Below are 24,159 nucleotides of genomic sequence, written 5' to 3'. Positions count from 1 at the left end.
CTGGGCCTACTGAACATAAAGACTACTTGACGAATAATTCACTATCAACCCTGAGAAAGGACAACAATTCAGCATCAAAAGGTTTGCTGAAACTTAAATAGCAGATCAGAGCAGATTTGACACTTCAGTAGATGATGCTGAACACTAAGAGAAAAGGGGATATTCTTGGTACAAGCAAAAGCATTGAACCAGCCTAAGTAATAGCCAAAACTGGTTGCCTATCTCATGAAAACAAAGTATATATTTATTTAAATAATCTCAGCTCAGGATAAAAAAACCCAACATTTTTAATATTTCATTTCCGAAACAAGTCAGAAAGTTTTTTTGCATTTGTAATCTTTTGTATTCTTTTCATTTGTGTGTGTGTTTCTATCCACAACTGGAAGTAAAATAATTTTGGAATGAATATTTAAATTTTCATTGTGAAATATCAAACTAGGATTTTAAGTTTCAGAAGTCTCCTCCTCAAACACCTTTCTATTTTCTCTGAATTAAATACCACCTGAATCAAAATTATGAGTTAATTAATTTTGTTGTTAAATTGGCATTTTCTCACGGAAGCCTCTTTGACATTTTCTTTCCTAAACAGATCTAGTCATAACACACTGAGCTTCTGGCTGTGACATTTCCAGGGGACTTCTGGAAGCAATGTTATCTGACTTTCATCATGGATGCTTTCTTGTGAGTGCAAGCCCCAAGCACCCAAAGTAAGCAAAACCAAATGAAACTACTAAAAATGGCTATCATACACATCATAAGCCTTCCCTGCCTTCCCTTTTAACAGTAATGTCCTTCCTATTCTTTTCCTTCTTTTCCTGTTGTAATATCTTACCTTCCTCATTGGCACAAAAAACATGGGAGCTAATCCTGCCAGGTACTGAATGCCTTTGATTAGTATGAAACTGCAGAGAATGAGATCACACAGCAAATCTGAACAGCTGCTGAAGTGACACTGAGGTCCTGTATACTTTGAAAAGTCATGCATTGATGTAGCTGCAGTTGTGCAGCTCGTTTTCTGACAGGCAAATTTTCTGTTCAGGCAGGCCTGGGAAACAGTGGCAATAAGATCTTGCTTCACTACATCTCTTCAGCTCCACCAATGCCTGCAATCAGGGCAATTTATAACTGAAAAAATGAGGCCAAGTGCCAGTGCTTTGGTTCATCTTTCCTGCAGTGGAGTTTAGCAGCCCCAAGGACCAAGCGCCCCAGCATTTTATTTATTATTAATAATAAAAAATATATCTCTGCATTATATGATATGACACATTATTTTCTAGTATTACAAAGTTTTTATTTGCTACCTTTGATCCTTTAATTACTTTTTAAAATTAATAACAATATTTTATTAATTCTGTTTCCTTTTTCTCAAGCATTCTGGATTACAGCTGCAAAAATGCCTTCTGCAGAGTGCTACTAATCAGCAGCCCATGAGGAACTGTAAGAATCAGCTTAGCAAAAACAATCAAAATTCCTCTAATCCAGGAAGCAGAAGGGAAAGGAACCCAAAACAAATACATTTAAGAATCCACAGAGGTAATTAGAGAAGATAGCATTAAGAGGCAACAATGATGAGTATCTGTATCGCTGTTGCAGGCCTAAATTTTCATCATCTATTCTGCTATATTTTTAATTTTTTCAGCTAAACACCTTTTTTAATTTTCACTACATTAGAAGAGTAGGACCTTTTAAAGGCCATTTCTTTCAATTATTTTGAAGAGACTATTATGTGGAGTGGACTGTTAATTAAAAATAATTGAAAATTTTATTTAATTCTCAGCAATTATTAAATGAAAAGACAAAGTAGGCTCTGGTTATTTTGGAAACTGAAGAGCCAAGCGTTACCCTCAGTTACAGTAATGCAGTCAATTCTTACAATATAATAGTAAATTATCGTTTCAATGTTTCAGGTAAAGATCACCTGGAAAACTCTTTTTGTACTTGTACAATTTTACTGAGCAACATTTGCCACAGTCCTACAAAAAAATTCAATACTGTCTGTGTGGGTAGTTGGTAGAAGTTGGGAGTAGATGTGTCTGTGTTCAGCACTAGCCAGTGAAGAAAATCATTTGTGGATATTGCCTTCTTACAACTACTGTTGCCAATATCGATCTCAGCTAACCACTGCAGTACACTGAAATCAATCCAGCTACATTCCTTAGAGTCACCTAAAACTAGAGCACTCCATTGTTGAATCAAGTCCATTGACTTGAAATAGCTTTATTTGCACTGGAACGTTAACACAACACACAGGTAACACTTGAATGTTAATACAACACAGAGACAAATAGGGGCATTCCCCCTCTCATGACTCAGAAGCCAGCACAAAACAATCTGATGGGGTCTGTGCTGAAAATATTAGGGTCTGAAAGCAGAAAACTCCTTTCCTCTATGTAGTTTCCTTTATACCTTAGAGGGCAGAGAGTGTGGGAATGTACAGTCTGCATATGAACAGATTTAACTGCAGAAGTATCATCATTAACCTGAATCAGCCCTGACTATTTCTGGTTTTGGTGCAACTTGCTTGGCAGAGGTGTGCTATTTTAGTTAAGATGGCTCATACCCAGACAGAGTATTTTGAAGATGAAGATCTAAAACATCCAGTGTGTAAGCATCCAATGATTATGTGTTGCCATGAAGATCGAACATCAAGCATGACCACCATATGTCTTATCTATCTGTTCATTACTGCAGATTAAATGTTGCTGCCATTTGTTGGACTTACCAATAGTAAGGGTAGTGACTGTTAAGGAATCATTGAAAAATAAGCTTACTTTGGACTGGCTTAGCTCTTATGATTGTCTATATTGTCTTTTATATTTTTGCAACTGAATCAAACTGCCAGGAAAAAAAAAACGAGATAGCCTTAAGTCCCTCACATGCCAGGAATTAACCTCATGTATTTACTTCTAAGCAAAGCAAGGAAGACCTGCCTCCATTAAAATTCAATGGTGATAGAACTGATGTCCATTTTATCTCCCTATAGAAATTACAGTCTTTTGGACGATTAGGGTTTAGCCTAAGGAGGAGTTGAGGGACTATTATTTTTGCTATTGTATTTTATTAGCCTATATATATTTGCATGACATTTTTAACTCCTATGAGTTTACATGTATAAGCTGCTTGAATGTATATATATATGTATACAAATACATACATACAAACATAAGCATAGCTATATGTATGATTTGATACAAAAGAGAATGAGGTGACTTGCTGTGCGGGGTTGCTTTCTTCCTCAGATAGGAAAACTTTATTTGTTTCACTGTGACAAGATCCTTCCCTCATTCATTAATCCACCTTCATTTATATCTTGAATCCAACAAGATATACAGAATATTGTACTGAAAATAATGCAGACTAGATATTTAGACCACCACAAAAATAAAACCCAGCCCTCTTGATTAAAACCAACTTTCACAGATGAATGTTTGGGGTTTTTTAACTTTCCCACTTGAGTGACTCCTAAATGTCTTTAGTGCAAATCCTATATTTAGTGTATCAAAATTAGTTAATATTTTTGTGATGGGACCTTTAATTTTTCAAAACCTAAAAACACAACCGGGTTTTCCTTGTACAATGTACATAAAAGATTCTAAAGCACCTCTAATTTCTTAGGATTGATTTTATTACAGTTTAAAGCAAGGTCCTTTTCTAAATTGAACATTATTAAACAAGTCATCTGGTTCAGACAAGTTTAACAAAAAAAAAAAAAAGAAAGATTTTTAAAAAGGAAAAAATCTTTGCCATGTTCTTTCAGGCTGAATACATTTCTCTGCTGTTCTGTTCTAGTTCAGTAATTTTCCCTTTTTAGGCTTTTTAGGTTAGGTCATGGCTTTCAATGCACATCCAACCCCTGAGTCTTAAAGCCATTTGCTGTCTTCCTGATCTGGACCAAAGTAAGCGGTAAGATGCCTCTTACTTGTACAGGGATATCCACTACCATGAAAGGGAATGGGATCTCCTTACACCAAAGTCATCTTCATCATAAAGACCAAGTCTGCAGGATGTCACTGGGCTGCAAAATGTTAAACAAAATTCAAAGTAATTTTAAATTCTAGCTTGATAATGTTAAGATGTGGTATACCACTTGTTTCTTGCAAGTGATAAACCTTTGTTAACTTGTTTATAGATAATTGCAAAGTTGTTCTGATTATATCTGGTAAAATAATGTTCAGCTTTGTGATTTGTATATTTATTTTAACCACAAGCATCAAAGTTTTTATACATCTGTTATAAAACTGAGAGGAAGACAGGCTTTCTACATAGATAAACAGACAGGATTCTTATATTGCTAGCAAATACGTATTGTCATGACTTACATGTCATTACTTACATTATTCCCAGACAACATTGGTACTAAGAAGTCATTTGAAAATACATTACTTCTACACATTTATTTATTTTTATATATATATACACACACACACATATTATCCAAGGCAGTGAATATAGAATACAGTGTATTTATATATGTGGAAAAAAAACCAAAACAAACTCAAAAAGAGAAAAGCAAACAACCAAAGAAATCAACAGATTAATATAGGCAGAAGACTAGTTTTTTCTAGTATTATTCCATTTGTCAATCCAATTTTTCACCTAAAGACTCTACTGCCTAAACTATTCCTCAGTTGCTTTACATATGGGTGAGCAACACAATTCATTTATTTAAAATTTCATTAGATTAGTATACCTGTCCTAAAAGACAGTTATTTTTGATATCGCTGTTGTTTTGGTTTCCCTTCCTCCCTTCCTTCCTTCCCTCCCTTCCTCCTTCTCTCTGTCTTCTCTTCTTTCTCACTTTGTTTCTATCACATACCTTCTCACTTTGTCTTCTTAACAGACAGGACACAACAAGCAGAAGAATGTCATTCAAAATAATTCCTGCCCACCCAGCCAAAGACTCACCCCTGTAATTTAATTTTTAGTTCATTTTTCATACTATCAGTATCAGTTTAGCTTTCAGTTATGCTAAATGAATAAAGAGAGAAAGTGAAGAAGACATTTTGCAGTATTTTCCATCTTTGTTTCAACTTGTTTATCTTTGGATTATAGGACAAGGCACATGTCTAAACAATATTAGAATATATTACTTTTATATCTGAAATCCAAAAATAAAACAGTGTAGGCCAACACCAGTTTCTCAAATACAGTACCAGATGTTCAGAAAACAGATATTGAACTAAAAATTTATGAACCAAACACATAAAGATCAAAATATATTGTGCATTTCTCAGAAAAGTACAGGTTTAGCAATTATTCTCGATTTAATTTTCAAACTCCTGACTGAACTGTACATGGTATCACCAATTCAAAAAAGTCCTGCAAGCCTCTTCACATTGTGCAGAAATTCTAAAAAAATGCAAACAACCACATATAGTTCTGTGTTGGTTTGATCCTGCAAAGTACTAAGTTCCTCCATTTTACAAAGAATTCACTGGAATTTGTAGACAGTCTTTTGGGTCTTTTAGGATCAGCATTTATATTAATATGTTACAAAAGTACCGCCCCCTGACCCCAACCCAACGCACACCACACACACACCCTAAAAAAAACCCACCAAATTTTGAAGACTTGTAAACAGTTACAAGAAACAACAATGCTGCTTAAACTGGAGTTGTTCTTTCCACTTACAGAATCTGCATCTGTAAAAGGACATATGGCATATAAAATCTGTGGGTGTGTATGTTTCCAGAAGCACAATGGCTTGGCAAGGTTACCAGGTTTAAACTTTTAGCAGCAGTGCACTTGTGATGTTTTTGATATCAAGACAGCTTGTTCAGAGAGTCCTAAGACTGCCTATGTGCTGTATCATTAAAATACATATTATTGCCCTAAACTAGATACAAAGATCACAAAACACTTTACAAATGTCAGTAAAATAAACATCACATATCTTCCCCTGATTTAATGGTACGGCTATGAGCATGTATGAGTGAATCATAAAAATTCTCAGCTCTTCCTCAACTATCTGTAACCTGCAGGAGCAGTCAAGCTTGCTTGTTTGTTCTCTGCTTTTCATTCTAACAGATGCAAGTGCCAAAGTTTGGAGCAAAGGCACCTGACAATAATAATTTTTATTTTTTAACAAAATTTAATTTTTAACTTTTTTTAATTTTTATGGGCTATTTTTAAGATTCTCCAAGTTCTGGAACATTCATGTAAGTAAGCGGTGGAGGTGTCTGTAACTATGATGACCTAACATGGTTTTGTAACAGATCTTTGGTTTCAGTTTTTTACACCTTTACCAAACTGAAATTATTAGGCTGATATTTTTTAACACTAAGTTGGACTGGACATTTGGAAAATAAAAGTTTACATTAAAATAGTTTCACTATTAATCTCATTGTGATATCTTATTATATTACATTTAAGAACACATTTTAAAAAGTTGAGAATTTCTAGCCTTTTTGTGGAAAAACTTGAAGCTTGCCATGGAGGTCTTCTTGAGCAATGTTTTGCCTTTTAGCTTCTTTGTGAAACCTTGACAGCTTCTAAGTTATAACAAAATCCCATTATATCCACTGAGCTAGGTGGTGATAGCTAAATTAATTATAGTTCTGAATTACACACAGGCTAAACAGAAGACCGTAATAAACATTGTACTATATTGGACAAATTGTCCGTCTAACCCTATGTCCCATTTCTCACAGTGACCAATATTAATTAAGGCGGTTGTTTGCAGCACTGGGAAGGTGCAGCCTGGCAGGTTAAAGGAACAACTGCAAGCACAGCCTACTTTTTGTCCCCTGTCCTTTGTGTGATCAATTTTCTTTCAAGATTTTTTGTTGTTGTTGCTGCTTAATCAGATTATATGTTTGAAGCTTCTACAGATATTTACTAAAAGGTTGACATTTTAGTTGTTTATTTATTCCTTAATCAATTTTTTAATGAAAAAAAAAAAGGGGCACTTTCATCTCATAAACAGTATCTGGAATCTCCTAGCAACAGCAATGCCATTAAGATATAATTTCTTCTTTTTTTTGTTTGTTTTGTTTAACCATTACTATTTTACTATTGACTCTGAAGAGTGCCTGAATTTAAATGTTGCTTTGTCATAACATTGAGATCTTCAAAGAGGTTGATTTCCTTGACAGCAACAAGATGATGCTAACTTACAAAGTAGATAATATTCAAGATATTTGTAATAAATAGTGTGTGGAAGAAAATATTCCTAAGTATTCACATAAAATCATAAATTCATGGAGTTTTTATAACAATTGGAACAATTTCTTCCCAAGCCTAGCTTTTTTTAATGAGTCAAGATTCAGAACAATAAAGGTACTGATATATATATAATGAATAAAATTCAGCTTTTATGACAGCCATCGACATAGCACTTTCACTCCTCATTTCTCTGTGATATGTTAGTAGAGATGTAAAAGGGAAAATAAATGAACAGCTCATTGTAATATTGAAAGGTAAGAAATAACAATGTAACATTCTTTGAAGACATAACTTGATTACTTTTCTGCTGCTTATTCTGTTTTGAAAATTAATTTTCTGTTTTTATACTGAATATCTGACTACATCTAGATGACAACATTCTGTTTAGATATTCTTGAAATACGCTAATGAACTAAATCATTTCAACAGTTCATTCTGTTCAAAAAATGAGTAAAACAAACTTTAATTTTTAAAAAAATGTTTATATTTTTTCAATGAAATATTATTTCTTATAAATGTCCCCTTGTTGTCAGAGTCAACCCCTTGAATGGGATTAGCCACATCTAGAATTAATCATCTAAAAGTTAGTTTTAGTGTAAATTAATGTAAACAGTAAGGGTCTTTATTATGAAGTGTCATAAGTAATGCTTTCCCAACACAATCTATTCTGCTTTTTTGTGTGTGTTTTAGTACAAGCTGAATGGCTAATTTATCTCCATTGACTGTAAGGATGCCTAGGTGGGTATCTCAGACCAGATGCTAAAAGCTAAAGCTGTCACCAGGCTACTGAAGTATTCCATCATAGACTTGCTTCAGTTTCACTTTCAAAAACTGCGTTTAAAAGCAGCAAGGTATTTTAAATCATTCAAAATTAAACCCAAAATGTTTTTTAATCTCTTCCCACTTTCCTCACACACACAAAAAGGTGAGAAACCATATTAATTAAGAAAAAAATGAAAATGATTTAATCAAAAAATCAGTATTTTTTTATATTCCAGCAGTGACCTAAAAAAAATAAATATCAATTTTGCAGAGAAATTTTACCTACTCTTTAATCATTTTAGGTTTTGAGAAATCCACCAAAAAAGGGGACTGTTACTCTGAGTCCTCCAACAAAAAGCCTTACATCTTCAGCTGATGTCTTTTTTGCTTTGGGGTTTTTTTTCACTTTACCTGTAGTTCACCTTCCATGGTTAGAGTAAAAGTACAGAAGTTATTGCATAAGTCCTGAATGACTTGAACTTTCATGATGAGTGTTACAGGGAAGAAAAATGAGTAAGAGTGTCAGAGAGAAGTGAAGTGCGTTCTTCAGCACTGACTTTGTGTGACCTTCTCCAGGTGTTTCCCACTTGTGGCGCTGGAGTCCTTTAACGATCTGTTACTCTACCCATAGACAAGGCAGTGCTACTATAGTTTAGTGGTGCTACTCACAAGCAGACACAATAAAAATAAGAATTGTAGCATTCCCACTGCTGGAGGGGTATATTTGGACTATGGCAATTCTGTACTGCCTTCACGGGAGGGTTAGACCATTTAATTTCTCTTGGTCCAAGAATGGAAGAAGTACTTTCGTACAGAATCATCAAATCTCTGGTAACATAAACTGCTTTGCCTGTGTGCACCATAGTGTGTTTATGATGTCTGTCAATTCGACTGAGGGTTGGTTGTGTGGTTCTGTAGTGCAAATGCTGAGCTCTGTGCACCAAACAAATCTGTCTGAGAGACAAGCACACAAATCCCAGATCACATGCAGGACCATATAATACAGACTTGGTCTACAGCTTATGAAATTATATTTTGTTTCTAGTTATCAATACTAAAACTCTAGAATGCAAATAAATATTCATGTCAAAGAAGGTAAAACAGTAAAAGTCAACATTATTTCAATCCCATGGTAAACTGTCCTGATTTTCATCAACCTCTCCAACTGGGAACATGCCAGAGAAGCCCTTGTATGTGAGAGTAAACAAGGAACTTAAATCCAAAGGAGATAAAGAACACAAGCCATCTTAATAAACAATGGTCTGACTCTTATGCCAACTATTAAAAGCACATCTGAAGTCAACTATTTCCAAGTAACTTCTGTAGAAGTTATGACACATGAATTTTAAATATCTATGTAGCTTATGGAGTAGCCTATGAAGTAAATATTTTTGTTGCTTAAATAGAAGTCTTGCTGACAAAGCAGAGGCCTATTGCACCCATAAAGTCAAAACAGAATGAGGAGGGCATATTTGATATTAGTTTGCCTGGAATCTAAACATATGTACACTAAAATGACTAATCAGCAACACTATAGCTCTTTGTGAGATGGTACATTTTGTGATGCTACTAATGACATAACCAGCAACAATGTCTGAGCACTTGAACACAGCTACCTGTACATGTAAAGTTACTATGTAAATGGAAGAGGCAAAAGGAGACTTTTGTGATACAATTGCACAAACAAGGTACAATAAAAACCACATACAAGGCATAAACTCTGCAAGATACAAACAGTGGATGGAGAACAGGCAGGAAACATGCCTGGGAAAATGAACAAGTCCTGCTCCTGGAAATAAGATGATAAGTATTGGAAGCAGATGAGATTCACCCTTTCTTTGGGGAGGTTTTAAGTATCTTAAAAATGCCATGGCTACATAAGAAAAAAAGGAATAAAGATGACTTTTTGGCCACAGCTTACCTCATCAAAGAGATCTCAAAATTGATCCTCAAACCTGACTGCAGACATCCCTGCTGACTACACAGCATCGGTTCTGTGGTATTGAATACACCCAGCTAATGTATGAGATGGTTCTTAACAACCATTTGAATATGCAGTAATTATAATTAATAATGTGTAAAAACTTACCACTGGAAATGTGTGCTGTTAATGAATGCCAGTCTAGTAAAACAGTACTTTGATGCTGGCCTGATTTCTGTCTTTTAAATACTGCCACCGCAGTCACATCCAACTCCCCGATAGATACATACAGCTATATCTGCACACACACACATACTTATTTGCCAGTCTCATGTGAAATTACATTTTAGATTCTGTATATTTTACATAATAATTTAAAGATAATAAGGTCTGGATTCATCCAAGCTAGAGTTTTGTGAGGGCTGAGTCCTGGACTTCAGTTATGTATCCATCCCCCCTAGGTATAGGAATCATTCCTTAGCCACCTCAACAGCAATGCTGATTTGATCCTCTCATCAACTCAGGAAGGACAAAATTGTTTGTAGACTGCAATATGAACTGGATCGATAAAATGAACTTGGTTAAATAAAAAGCCTCAAGAAGTTAAAATTAGTGGCTGGAGACTAGGGAAGGCAATAAGGAATTTCTCAGATCAGCTTTGGCAACGGAGAAAAAACCAGCAAACTACATCCTGAGTCACCACTGCAATACTCTAGCTTTACATCAGAAAAATATATTTGAAATCATTTGGGATGCTGTGATGTAAAATCGAGTAGCACAATGATTAATCAGGTCACCAACCTCTTCTCCCTTATGTCTCTAAAATGTTATTTAATTAAAAATGAAAAGTCATGTGGGATTGGTCACAGAGTATGTTTTCTAGGCACTGCATAAATAGGAAGAAGGTATCATTCTATTGTTAATAATGTTTCATCTATTCAGTCTTCCCACTGTTTGCTGATGCCCAGAAATTCTCCTTTTAATGTGCAAACACCACTGGATGCTTTTTTTAATGAATAGCTTCAAAAAGCTTTTCAGAAATTTTCCATCAGAAAATTTCAATTAAATTTAATCAAAAGAAAGGAAAAATAATTTTGACAATGTACAATTTGGGAAAAAAAAGAAGCTAAAGCAAATAATTGTGAAAGATATCAAATTCTGATTTCCCGGTATTCCATTCTGATTTTCTATCTCAAAATGTGCTTAGGTGTCCATTAAAAAACAAAATTAACAAAACCAGAATGAAACATTTCACATTTTAATCAGCCCAAATGGTTTGTTTGGGTTTTCTATTTTAAACTGTACTGAAGTTTATTAATTTGGTTTACATCTTTACCAGGTTAGTTGGTTTTGGTTTCATTTTGTTTTGTAACAGAAAAAAGGAACTGATAGACTTCCTGAAAACAAAACCACTTCTTCACAGTTCTCATGGTTAAACAGGGACTTTAGGTTTTTTTTTTTTTTTTTTTTCTGAAATGTTTATTAAGTGAAAGGTACTTCGTGTTTCAAATGGTTTAGTATTTGTCTCTGAAATCCCTTTGTTTTTGAAGTCTGAAGTCTGAATCAGGAAAAGACTGAGGGAAGAAAGCATTCTTTTTTCCCAGTTAAAATAATTCAATTACAGTGAATTAAGATGTGAATTAATAAGCAAACCAAGGCTTGGTATTGCTGCCACACACATAACTACATTAGGCCTCCAGGAAGAAAATGACTGGCATATGAAACCTTTGATGCATAAAATCAAGTCTGAGAGAGGAGGAAAAGGAGGCAGAAAGTCTTTAGCTTTTCTTTTGGAACAGGCTTATTTCTATAAATCTGTAGTTCTGCATCTCTAAAATACTGGGGTAGGAGGCAGGGCTGAGCCTTCTGAGACTTTGGTCTATTTCTAGCACTATCAACGGCTTGACATGTGACCTTCCCAAGGTCGATGCTTCTGTTTTCCAATCTGTTGAGCAAATAAAATTATACCGTATTCCATTGTAAAAGCCTCTGAGGTGGGCTGATTAAAAAAGGAAGAACTGGTTACTATTCTTAGATAAGATTTGACTTTTTGTATTGTACCTCTGAATAATGGTGATGATTACCTCAGTCACAATGTTTGTTCATCACAGATTTCAAAGCACCTTTGGGCTGTATAATTCCTTCCACTTTCTCAGACTAGGAAACTGAGGCACGGGAAAGAGAAAATTGTCCAGAGTCACCTCAGAAAACTGTTGGTGGAAGCAGGTCTTTGCCTCGGTGGTGTGTTCTGTGCTCTAAGAAGTGTTTCCCTCTCCATTATTAAACAGAAATACATTATAGTTAGAGCAGATACATAAACCCTTATCTACTTTTGTCCATGTAAATGATCCTTATGTTGCTCTGAGACTGTCCCATGAAAATGGTTAAGAAAAGAATTAATTATTGAAAACACATTATAGATCTATTATTCAAGCTGATGTGATTCAGTGGGATTACTTGTGTAAACAATAGATTGAAGTTTGGACACTTTTTTTTCTTTTTTTTTTTTTTTTTTGAGAAAGATACTTTTTAATGCCTTGTGTAGGTCTAAATGACACAGTGCTTTGAATTACTTAAGTTATGCTCTTCCTGTCATGACATACGAGTCTTCATAATAGGATGAAAGTAATTTTTAACTAACGTTAAATTGCATGAATACACTTTAGTAAACTATCTCAGCCAATTAAATATGTTGCAGAGTGACCAGCTACTTCAACCTTTTGCTTTGTTTCCAGTCAGAAAAGTGACATGTTTCAGGAAAGAATAAAATTAGCAAGCAATCAAACTATAAAAAGGTCATATTAGTAAAACTGCAGTACTATATTGCATATTAATCACAGTACATGGAAGTCAAGTCTTGCAGGATGTTCACAATTTTTGTAACATGTACTTAAAACGGTAACACTAGAATCTGTTAAAAAAAATAATTGTGCTGAGGTTAGAATATGGTGCAAATGCTGTCACTTCTTATTAAGGGATATAGCATTTTCCTGGTATTTTCCTTGCTATAGCTGACCAAATGAACAAATATTTTTCACAGTGGCAGTAATATTTTCCCTGGCCTAAATTTATGTCTTTTAGTACAAATGAAAAAAAAAAAAAAAAAAAAAAAAAAAAAAAAAGGAAAGAAAAAGAAGGAAAAAATCTGTGTCCTTCATTGCTGCAGTGCTGAACACTGCAATGCAAACTTAGGAAGAGAAGCCTGGAAGGAAAGCCCAGTCCCTGAGTCAGGCAACTAACCATCTCACATACTGCACCTGGAAAGGCAGAAATCAGGCCTCTACATCAGGACTGAGAGCATCAAAGATGCAGCTCAGAGACTGTTTCAGTGAAATGCTGCAGTGGAATCTCAGTTCACGTTCTGGGGTCAGGCCTGCAGCAAAACCATCTTCCTCCATCTGCGCTCCACAACTTTAAATTCTCCCCTGAAAACAGATAGCCCACTTCTGTTGTAGCAAACAGGGAGGGAGGGAGGGAGAGGGAGGGAGAAGGAGAGGGAGAGGGAGAGGGAGAGTCTGTATGAGTGTATATGAGTTTTGGGATGAGAAGAATAAAAGGAGATGGGTGACTCAGCTCCTTATTTCTTTCCTTTTAAGCAACAGCATAGTGGGCAGAATATACTTTCCCAGTGGAGACATAAAGTCAATTCACTGCTAAGTTGGAAGGGGCTTAAGTCTGTTCCTGCAGTACTCTTTTCATTTTAAAGCAGGCCACTCCAGAAGACTATGATGGAGACTATAAGCTGTGGGGTGTGGGTGGGAGAGGTGGGGGCAGAAATGAAAAAAAAAAAAATAAAAAAAAATGAAAGGAACAGAGAGAGAAAGATACAATATAAATGTCTTTGTGACTTCAGTCCTTCACCAAACAGCTATTCTGGATACTGTCACCAGTAAGGATGGTAGTTCTGGGGCTCAGTCCTGTCTTAAGAACTGCTCAGGTATTTCAATGATTTCAATGCAAGCAATCACAGTGGAAACTGGGTCAGAAACTCAGATTGATATGTATAGTTTAAATAAGAAATTCTGTTCAGGACCTTGGCCTGGCCTACTCACTAAATACACCTCTTGCTTCCACATCATCAGAATTTCAAAATGAAATGACTGCATGCCTTTTAGAGCAGACTACACCCAGGCTGGATGCAAAATCTGTCCACGTCTGTGACTCCTATTCACTTTTCTGACAGTGTTTGAAGCTTTTAAGGCTAACCCTGTGACCTATTTGGACCAATGTTTCCAACACAAAATTATTGTAAGGTCTGATGAATATGTACACTGGCGAAGAATATCTATGGGATTTGCTACTGGCTCCACAGTCTAAACATCTGGTGTGTAAAGTCTGTTAGGTCAAACTCAGTCTCATACAAAAGCACAATGCAAACAAGTCCTCCCAGGGCTCTGCACACCCTGGTGGATGCTGTAACTCATGCTCCCTTACTGGCTTTCTCTGGTTCAAGGGATCTCAGAATTATTTTTCTTGTAAAGTGGAACAGCTGCAGCAAGAGGGCTGGTAGCCTGGTGGTTGAGGGTATGAGCCAAGAAAGAGGAACATGTGGGCTGGCTCTTACACCGCAAAAGATAGAGAATTTTTATTTTCTCATCCCAAGTCAGTCTCCTACTCACTAGATAGAAGTATGCAAACCACTTCTCTAACTTTCTTTTCTTTCTTTTTTTTTTCTTTCTTTCTTTTTTTTTTTTTTAATCATCATCATGCGCCACTGCTTCATTTTGCAGAACTCCATCTGGTGAACATATCACAGGGAGACTTGGAACATGCTCACACGTCACTGCCCTCATGAAAATGAAGAAGAAAATATCGTATCTAGTTTTGGAAACCTTGTTAGGCCTAAATGCAATTTAGGTAGAAGTCCAGTAGTTCTAAGACCAGCCTGTGAAACACACTGAGACAGAAAATTCTGGGAGGAGATCCTTGTAATAATTTAACCCCTCCTACCTTTTCTTAAAACCTGATAATCTGAACTGGTTTAAAGTCATTGTATACTTCGGGAAACATAGTGTCTGCAGGAGCTGCATCAACATATAGAGGCACCTGTGGTAACTTCCACTGCTAGCACAGTCAAAGCCTGAATAAAACCATAACTTCAAATAAAATAATGATTTTATAACTTTTCTATTTGCTGACTCCACCATAATTTCTAGTGCACATACACACAAAGATGTTTATACACATATGTATGCACATGAGTGTGTGTGTATATCCACACACAGCATCATGTCTACAGTGTAGGACGTCTTTATTGTGATTATACCTCCCACAGAAATAATGAAGCCAATTTTTACACTACATAGCACAAGCATTGAAAGCAGGGTATCTACAGTAATAAATTTTTGTTCTGTAGAAACTTTGCAGATTCTCTAAGTTCTGCTCTGCAAGTTCTACAGTGTTAGGCAAGGTAACTAGCTTTTTCACATGTTTTGATATAGCACAAACACACCCTTAACTGGTGTTACTTACATAGCCATAGCAACAGGGAGATGGGTGATTAACAGGTGGGAAAATGTAAAAGTACCTTTTCCTATTTCAAGGCATTTTCCATATTAGGAGTAAAACCATGCCTATTCAAAAGGCAACTCTGATACCCAAGTCATTATACTCATGTTAGGTTAACTGTGAGACTTTACACCCAGAAGATACAAGTAGGAAGCTCACTGTCTTAGGCTTCTAGAAGCTGCAGAAGCAAAGGCAAGGTAAAAAAAACATCAGATAAGGAAAGGAGTCAAGGGAAATAGACTTGGGTGCTCTTTCTCCTATCTGATCTTCTGGATAATGTTGAGGGGATAATGCGAGCTCTGGTTAGTCTGCCTGTGTATGGATTGTAAACTGGGATGCATATTCTGAACTTTAAAGACTCAGATTCATTGGCACTTCAGTGCTGCATGATCTCTCACTTTACCACTCTCTAAGTAAAAGAGCAAAACATTTCAGACAGAAAGATCCTGACCAACCTGATCCAGGAGTGTTTCCTTAAAACACTTAGAAGCAGACCTTTTCTCCTAAGATACGTGTTTCCAAACTTCATTCAAGAAGATGAGGAAATCTAGAAATTTAGGATTATGGTGCTGAGTAATGATAGATAATTTCCTGACCCTGATGCAGCTTTCCTGTATTACTCAATTTACAGAACCAAAACTTCAGATACCAAAATAGATTATGCTTGTTTTTAAAACATATATCATATATATGAGACATGAATCTCTATATATAGCTCCAAAGTATACAGCTGAACACAATGAGTTCCTTATCTAAATACTCTTTCATAAGTTACATAGCACCCATAAACATCCTTACGTCTTCTGGAAGATTTTTCCACTTTGAAATTCTAGGGTGCCGGATGGCTTCCACTAGTTCCCACCTCTCCGAAGATCCCTTGGAAAAAGCAGGAAATTTGTCCTTCATGCTCTGACAACAGGTCATTGTCTCCTTCCTGTTGTTTGATTTGTACTTATTTATTTAATATCTTGATAATGTTCAGGTCCTCTGGTTGCATTCTGATTGTTTTTACGGTGCCTGAGCAATTCTAATAACATGAAGTTAAAGATGCTCAGAAGCTTTATTCTAAGGTGAGAGGAGAACAAGTTCTTTAGTCCTCCTGCCCCACATCTTGGTGAGTGTTCACCAGGCTCCAGATTTTCAGCCTTTCATCCCCCAGGACTTTGCTCATGGTGATCTTGTCACTGTTGCTGATATCCCATGAGTGCATCCTCTACTGCAGCCCCTACCCTGACTCTTGCCCTTTCCCCTGCCTCTCCCTCTTCCCTCCACTCAGTTTCCTGGGGACTTCCCTGCCTCTGGCTCCCCTTGCACTTCAAGACTGGAATTTTTTATCCACAGAAATTTCCAGCCAGCTTAGCACCTTCCACCCCCAACATCACCAAAAGACAAAGTCAAAGAAACTGTAGGGAAAAATTAATTAACGCACCTCAATGTGGCGCCAAGTTTCCTTACCTTTTTTTTTTTTTTTTTTTTTTTTTTTTTCCTAATGAAACCACTAATATATGTCTTGTGGTACTTTCTGTCTCAGTGGTATTTTATCTCTTTTGGCCCATTTGTATTTATTGGGCAGATTTTCAGGGCCAGGATTTTTCTCTTTTTGTCTGTTTCATTTCCTCCTCCTGTCCCATTTCCTCCCTTCTCTTCCCCTTCCTTCTGTAGTCCCTGCACACCATAACGAACCGAAAGGCCAAGTCTTCATCCTGGGGACCCAAAATGGCTATGGTAACTATTCTAACTTGTCTGTGTTATAATTACATTAATTTGATAAGGTCATTGTCGGCAGGATGTCTAATTTACTTGCAAGAGGCGGCCACGGAAAAGCTTTGACCAAATTAGCATGCCGCCGGGACCAGGGGGTGCAGGCTCCATATGGCTCCCTGGCTTTTCCTGTAAATAACCCTCCTCCAGCCCACTCCTGCCGTTACACCCCCCCCTGCCATCGTGCCGCAAAGTTCACCAGCGGCGCCGAACGGGAGAGGTACAGCCCTGGGCTGCAGGAGGCACCCGGCGACCGGGCTGTCTCTCCCTCCCCCGCCTCCTCCCCCCCCTCCTCCTCCTCCTTCTCCTCCTCCTCCCCCACCGCCTCCTCCACCTCCTCCTTCTCCTCCTCCACCTCCTCCTCCTCTTCCTCCTCCACCTCCCCCTCAGCGCAATTTGACAAGGCAGGGGGAAACGCGGGTTTCCACTTGCACCACCAGAGGTGCAACTGGTTCTTCCCCCGTAGGCGTCTGAAACCCGTCCAAATGATGCAGAAACTTTTGTATGCTTGGCTCCTTTCTTTAAGGCCAGGCACCGATTTTTCCGCTGTGTAATCTCTTTTGTCAGAAGGGTGAGAGCTGGAAAGGGCGGCGGGGGTGGGGTGGGAGTTCGAGGGAAGCAGACATTGTATTTCCAGAGCGGGGACATTAGGAGCATCTCTAGAGAAATATCTGTGGATGTACATACGTGCATCTCTAGATTTTTATGTACAGATAAGAACGTCAAGATGCACAACTGTCAGTTTCAGCCCTCCCCTCCTTAAGGGAGACACTATACTCTGTGGGAACAGGTAGCATGAATCGCTAACAGTGCAGCAATCCCCTCCTCCCTACCCCCCCTTCTTCTCTGTGATCATGTAAGTTATAAGAAAATATATATTTATAATGCAATAATCCACAGTTCAACACTGCATAGAGAACGCCAGCAAGAGACCAAATCTGGCATGAAACACTATAGACTGCAGGGGAGGAAGAAACGCATTTTAAAGCAACGATAAAAATGGCGTGCAGAATAATTACCTCAAATTGCTACTCGCTTGACACCCTGACAGTAATTCTGTTCAAGCCATTGGGAAATTCAATAAGGCAAGCACACCTTCCTCGCCTGCTTGTACAGATGTGAGTGTGTGTGAACGAGGGCAATAAGGAACTGGTCGGGAGGAGGAGAATGCTAAACTTTCCATCTTAAAATAAAAGAAATAAATTAAACAATCCATTTAGGAGAAAGCATCTAAATAGATCGACAGCTTTTAATGCCAACGTTTTTAACGCTTGCCCTGTACGTGGATTGATTTTTTTTTTCTCCAGCATTCCCTCAGCAGATGGATTTTTGCCACTGCAGCTCAGCAGAGGGTGTCAGATCTTTCAGAGTGCACCAGGTTGAAACGAGCTGAGCCTCTTAGCAACTCTCCCTCTGCGTGCATGTGAGTGTGTGCGAGCGTGCGGCTCGGCAGCAGCGGAAGGAAAAAGAAGAGCGAGCGAGCGAGCAGGGGAGGCAGCGCGGGCGGCAGGGCGCGGCGCGGGCGGGCGGGCGGGCGGCCCCGGCCCCGCGGCAGGCTCGGGCCGGCGGCGGGCATGGGCAGCCGCGCACCGCAGCGGGGGCAGGCGCCGCGCAGCGCCGGCGGCTCGGCCGGCAGCGCCTAGGCTGGGCGCGCTTTCAGCACCGAGGCGCTGGACAGCGCCCGGCGGGCGGCGGGCGAGGAGCGCGGCTCCGCGGCCGCGCGGCAAGGTCAGTCCGGCGCGGAGCCGCGCACAGCGGCAGCCTCCGCGGCCAGCGCAGCGCCGCCCGCCCGCGCCTTTCTGACATGCAGCGGCGGCCGGTGGCTAGCAGCACCGTTCCCGTGCCGGTGAGCCAGCCTGGCCGGCAGACCTCCACTTAGCTGCCCGGGAGGCGTTAGGGAGGGCGACCAAGGAGGGGGATTTTTTTTCCTTCTACTTTTTTTTTTTTTTTTTTTTTTTTTTTTTTTTTTTTTTTGCGTGCCTTGCAGTACGTGCCTCGATAGTTTGTGGATATTGACTGGAATCTGAGCTGTTGCAGTTGTACGGGGGGGGCGGGGGGGGAGAGAGAGAGGGAGAGAAGAGAAAAGAAAGCGTGTCCCCCCCGCTCCGCCGACCCTCCCTGCTCCCCCTCCCCACATATTTTTTTCTCTCCCCCTTTGGTGGCGGTTCGGACATTTAATGTATTGAATGAACTGGAATTGCTTTCCGTGTGAGAAGGATGGTTGCTGTTACTTTGTGATGAGATCGGGAATGAATTGCTCGGTTTAAAAATGCTGCTTTGGATTCTGTTGCTGGAGACGTCTCTTTGTTTCGCTGCTGGAAACGTTACAGGGGACGTTTGCAAAGAGAAGATCTGTGCCTGCAACGAGATAGAAGGGGATTTGCACGTAGACTGTGAGAAAAAGGGATTTACCAGCCTGCAACATTTCACCGCCCCAACTTCCCAGTTTTACCATTTATTCCTGCATGGCAATTCCCTGACTCGACTGTTCCCTAATGAGTTTGCTAACTTTTACAATGCAGTCAGTTTGCACATGGAAAACAACGGTTTGCATGAGATTGTTCCTGGGGCTTTCCTTGGGCTGCAGCTGGTGAAACGCTTGCACATAAACAACAACAAGATCAAATCCTTCAGGAAGCAGACTTTCCTGGGGCTGGACGATCTGGAATACCTTCAGGCAGATTTTAATCTATTGCGGGATATTGACCCGGGAGCATTTAGGGACTTAAACAAGCTAGAGGTTCTGATTTTAAACGACAATCTCATCAGCACCTTGCCCCCCAACGTGTTTCAGTATGTGCCGATCACCCACCTCGACCTCCGGGGAAACCGTCTTAAAACCTTGCCTTATGAGGAGGTCCTGGAGCAGATCCCAGGCATTGCTGAAATCCTGCTAGAGGATAACCCCTGGGACTGCACTTGCGATCTGCTGTCGTTGAAGGAATGGCTGGAAAACATACCCAAAAATGCTTTGATCGGCAGAGTGATTTGTGAGGCTCCCACTAGGTTGCAGGGCAAAGATTTAAATGAGACCACAGAGCAAGAGCTGTGCAAAAAGAACAGAGTGGATTCTAGCCTAGCTGCTCCCCCTGCCGAAGAAGAAACCTGCGATCCTGGTCCCATTCCAACCCCCTTTAAAATACATGGCAAAGAAGACCCTGCCACACCAGGATCTGCTCCAAATGGAGGTACAAAGATTCCTGTCAACTGGCAAATCAAGACCAGACCCACTGCTGCTGTGTCAACAGTTAGTGCGAAGAGCAAGCTCCCTGCTACCATGTCCTGCCCACAGATCTGCAGCTGTGATCAGATCCCTGGCTCGGGTTTAAAGGTTAATTGCAATGACAGGAATGTGAGCAGCTTGGTGGATTTGAAGCCCAAGCCTTCCAACGTACAGGAGCTGTTTCTAAGAGACAACAAAATACACACCATCAGGAAATCCCACTTTCTGGATTACCGGAAACTTAATTTACTTGATCTGGGCAACAACAACATTGCCACTGTTGAGAACAACACCTTCAAGAACCTCTTTGAACTCCGATGGCTCTACATGGATAGCAACTATTTAGACACCCTGTCCCGGGAGAAATTCACTGGGCTGCAAAACCTGGAGTATCTGAACGTGGAGTTTAATGGGATCCAGTTGATCATGCCTGGCACCTTCAATGCAATGCCCAAACTGAGAGTCCTCATCCTCAACAACAACCTGCTGAGGTCTCTCCCCGTAGACGTGTTCGCTGGGGTCTCACTCTCCAAGCTGAGCATACACAACAACTATTTCATGTACCTCCCAGTGGCGGGGGTGTTGGACCAGCTCACCTCCATCACCCAGATTGACCTGCATGGGAACCCATGGGACTGTACTTGCCCTATCGTGCCTTTCAAACAGTGGGCAGAGATGCTGCGCCCCAAGGTGATTATGAGTGACCTGAGGTGCGAGTCCCCTGAAGATTTCTTCAAGGAGGATTTCGAGTCTCTCTCCAACGATGTGATTTGCCCTCAGTTAAAAATCTCGCCCACATTAACTTCTACTAACAAAAACAGCACCGGGTTGACAGAGACAGGTACTCACTCCAACTCCTACTTGGAGACCAGCAGGGTCTCTATTTCGGTGCTGGTGCCAGGGCTCCTGCTGGTTTTTGTGACCTCTGCATTCACGGTTGTTGGCATGCTGGTGTTCATCCTGAGGAACAGAAAGCGGTCCAAGAGGAGGGATGCCAACTCCTCTGCATCCGAAATCAACTCCTTGCAGACGGTCTGCGACTCGTCCTACTGGCACAACGGGCCCTACAGCGCCGACGGGGCCCACAGGGTTTACGACTGCGGCTCCCACTCCCTGTCGGACTGAGGCGGCGGGTGGGGCGGGGGCGGCCACCGCCCGGGGCCGGCCCTGCGCGCTGCGGCCGGTGGGGCGGCGAACGGCGCCTGGGGACCGCTCTGCACCTCGGCTACCTTGTGTGAGAAGCAGAACACACGCACGCACGCACGCACGCCCCTCCTCACGACCCCCAGAGCAAGCACCGAGGCCCAGGGCGCAGCGGGGGGAGCCCGGAGCGGGGGCGCCTCCCCACAGCTCCGCGCAGCCAGCGCGGTGGGCGCATCCCCCGCGCACTGCCGGGGCAGCAGCGGACAAGCGAGGACCCGCTTGCTGCGGCTGCAGCAGGACGAAGCACGGCTCCCGGTTGTGTTGGGCTTTTGTTCTGTTGTGTTGGGGTTTATTTTGCTTTTTTGCCCTCTTCACTTGTGGACCGACCCGTCTCCGAGAGGCCGGGCAGAGGGCCGGAAAGGCTGAGGGAAGAGCGGAGGAAAGGCTGGTGTCGGTCTCCTCCTGACAGCAAAGCAGGAGTGGAAAGTTGCACGAAGGCATGAATGTAATGTAAATAAATGACTCCGACTCCGAAACAGAGAAATGGACAGGGGAAAAAAAAAAAAAAAAAAAAAAAAAAAAAAAAAAAAAAAAAAGTGCTGCATGGCTCGCATGGATACAACGCACCCCAGGGACGCTCCAGCCCCCGACTGGAAGCAGCGTCTAGTTCACACCATCATCCCTCTTACCTGATAAGTCCCTTCGTATCAAACCTTCTATATACGAAATACAGTATAATAATAAAAAGTGCCATTTCGCCATTTTTGTGTGATCAATAGGCAGTAGACATCGTACTTTTACCGTGGAAAAAAATTGTAAAGGTTTTATTTAAGGCATAGTTGCATGAATATTCTCATTGGATTTTTTTTTTCTTTCTTTCTTTTTTTTCCCTTTCTCTTTTGCTTTTGAGGCGGGAATTACTTTGCTGGGAGAGATTTTGCTTTGTTGATGGTGGATTGTGTTTCGTTTCTCGGGGTTGGGGGGAGGGCTTTTGTTTTTTCTCTCTTTTTCAATATACATATTCAGTATTGCCTTTCCATCTGAATGTAAAAATTAGTACCCTTGATTTCTATTATGGTAACAGTGTAAACATTAAAAAAAAAAAAAAAATCCAAGGCAGTTAAGCATGACCAATTAATGTCACTCTAGTGCTTAGGCTGCAAAGTTTAATGGTAGAAAATTCTGTGCTGTTGTAAATCTTACTATAACTTGAGGAAACCAGAACTGAGGAAGCAAGTGAAACTTACTAATTCTATTTGAGGATTTTATAATGGCATATTTTTTCAGTATTAAAGTGAAAATGTTTTCAACTCCGGGTCCTTACAATTTTTCCAGCATCAGTTCTTGCAAGTGGGTGATTTGGGTTTAGGGGACAGAGCCTCCTTTCAGTGCTTTCTGTGTGTGTTTCTCTCCCTCTCTCTCTCTCTTTCCCTCCCTTCCTCCCTCCCTTTTCTCATTCATTCACACGCAGAGCCACAAACACCCTTGTCTCACCCCTTCCCCAATATAAATAATACACAGAACTTTCCTGCCTCCTTCTCTCTGCCTCGCCTCCTTTTCTTTTATTGTATTTTTTATACTAAGACAGTGAATCCCTTTATTAATACTGTGACTCTCGCTGCCGCCGCCGCCTCTGCTGCACACTGCAGATATATTAGGGATGTTAGAGGGAATTTGATTTAATTGACTCTGCCTCGCTGGCTCTCATTAAGCCGGAGCCGGATTTCACCGGTCAGCACCCCCGGCCGGCAGGCAGCTTGCCGGGCTGGCGGCGAGGCGGGGCCGCTGCCGGCTGCGGGGCTCCAGCAGCTGCTGCTGCGAGTGGGAAAACTAATTAGCGAGGGGACTTTCCCATCCCTGCTCTGGGTAGCTGCACCCTTTGATATTAAACACTGAAGAAACACACGGCGCAGCGCTGCAGTTGGACTTCAGGGCAGCTCGCACTGGATCCCCTTCCTGTAAAGAAAAGTGCCCCTAAACCCAGTAAAACCTGTAAAGGCGAACGCCCCTGCAAATCACTTGTAGCTCACAGCTCGAGTCCCAGTGGAGATATAGAGAATTTCAGTCACGTTGCTTCTGGCTTTCTCCAGGCAGAGAATCCTTTTAAAGAATAAAACACCGTAAGGGACTTGCTAAACTTCAAATACTGATTCCGTTTGCTTTATAGAAAGTTCCCACCTTTGGGATATGCGAGGAGAAAACAGACATACTGACACACACATTGCAACGGATACACTCTCAAAAACGAGGCAGAAGCCTGATCCTGAGTGTTCATGAAGTATTAAACATGCGGAATAGCTCATTCCTCCAGAATCCCTTATCACTGTGGAAAGGTCTGCAGTCTCCTAGAAAATAGCTTGAGGTTTGGCTGTGTAGCTCTGAAAACGGGATGTCCTGATTAACTATACCAACCGGTCCTATCTTGAGGGCCCTTCTTTATTCTCCCTCACTTCTTTGTTAGACTGATTGTTCTACCAGGACATTCTGTGTAAAACAAAGTGATGGCAGTAGAGGCACTAGTTTGCCATTGTGCGTTGTGCAATCTGCCGGATTCAGAAGAAAAAAAATGCATTTACATGTGAGCCAGTACTTCTGTCCTCAGGAGGCCATCAACTTTAGGTTAGGAATAGTAAAAAAAAAAAAAAAAAAAAAACAACCCCAAAACATTTAAGAATAA

General features: G+C 40.4%; 1 protein-coding gene across 1 annotated transcript in view; it reads left to right on the top strand.

Annotated features, from left to right (window-relative positions):
• The window catches only part of SLITRK1 (SLIT and NTRK like family member 1), a 38,104-nt gene extending 13,945 nt beyond the window's left edge, over positions 1–24,159 (top strand). Inside the window, exon 1 of the mRNA XM_080374993.1 lies at positions 1–24,159. This exon is cut by the window's left edge and continues 13,945 nt beyond it. Coding sequence (XP_080231119.1) covers positions 19,386–21,464 — 2,079 coding nt within the window. The 5' untranslated portion in view covers positions 1–19,385 and the 3' untranslated portion in view covers positions 21,465–24,159.

Source organism: Falco punctatus (genome assembly GCF_963210335.1).
Source record: "Falco punctatus genome assembly, chromosome: 2".
Lineage (NCBI taxonomy): Eukaryota > Metazoa > Chordata > Aves > Falconiformes > Falconidae > Falco > Falco punctatus.
The sequence above is the reverse complement of the archived record's forward strand: the minus strand, read 5'-3'. Positions and strand labels throughout refer to the sequence as shown.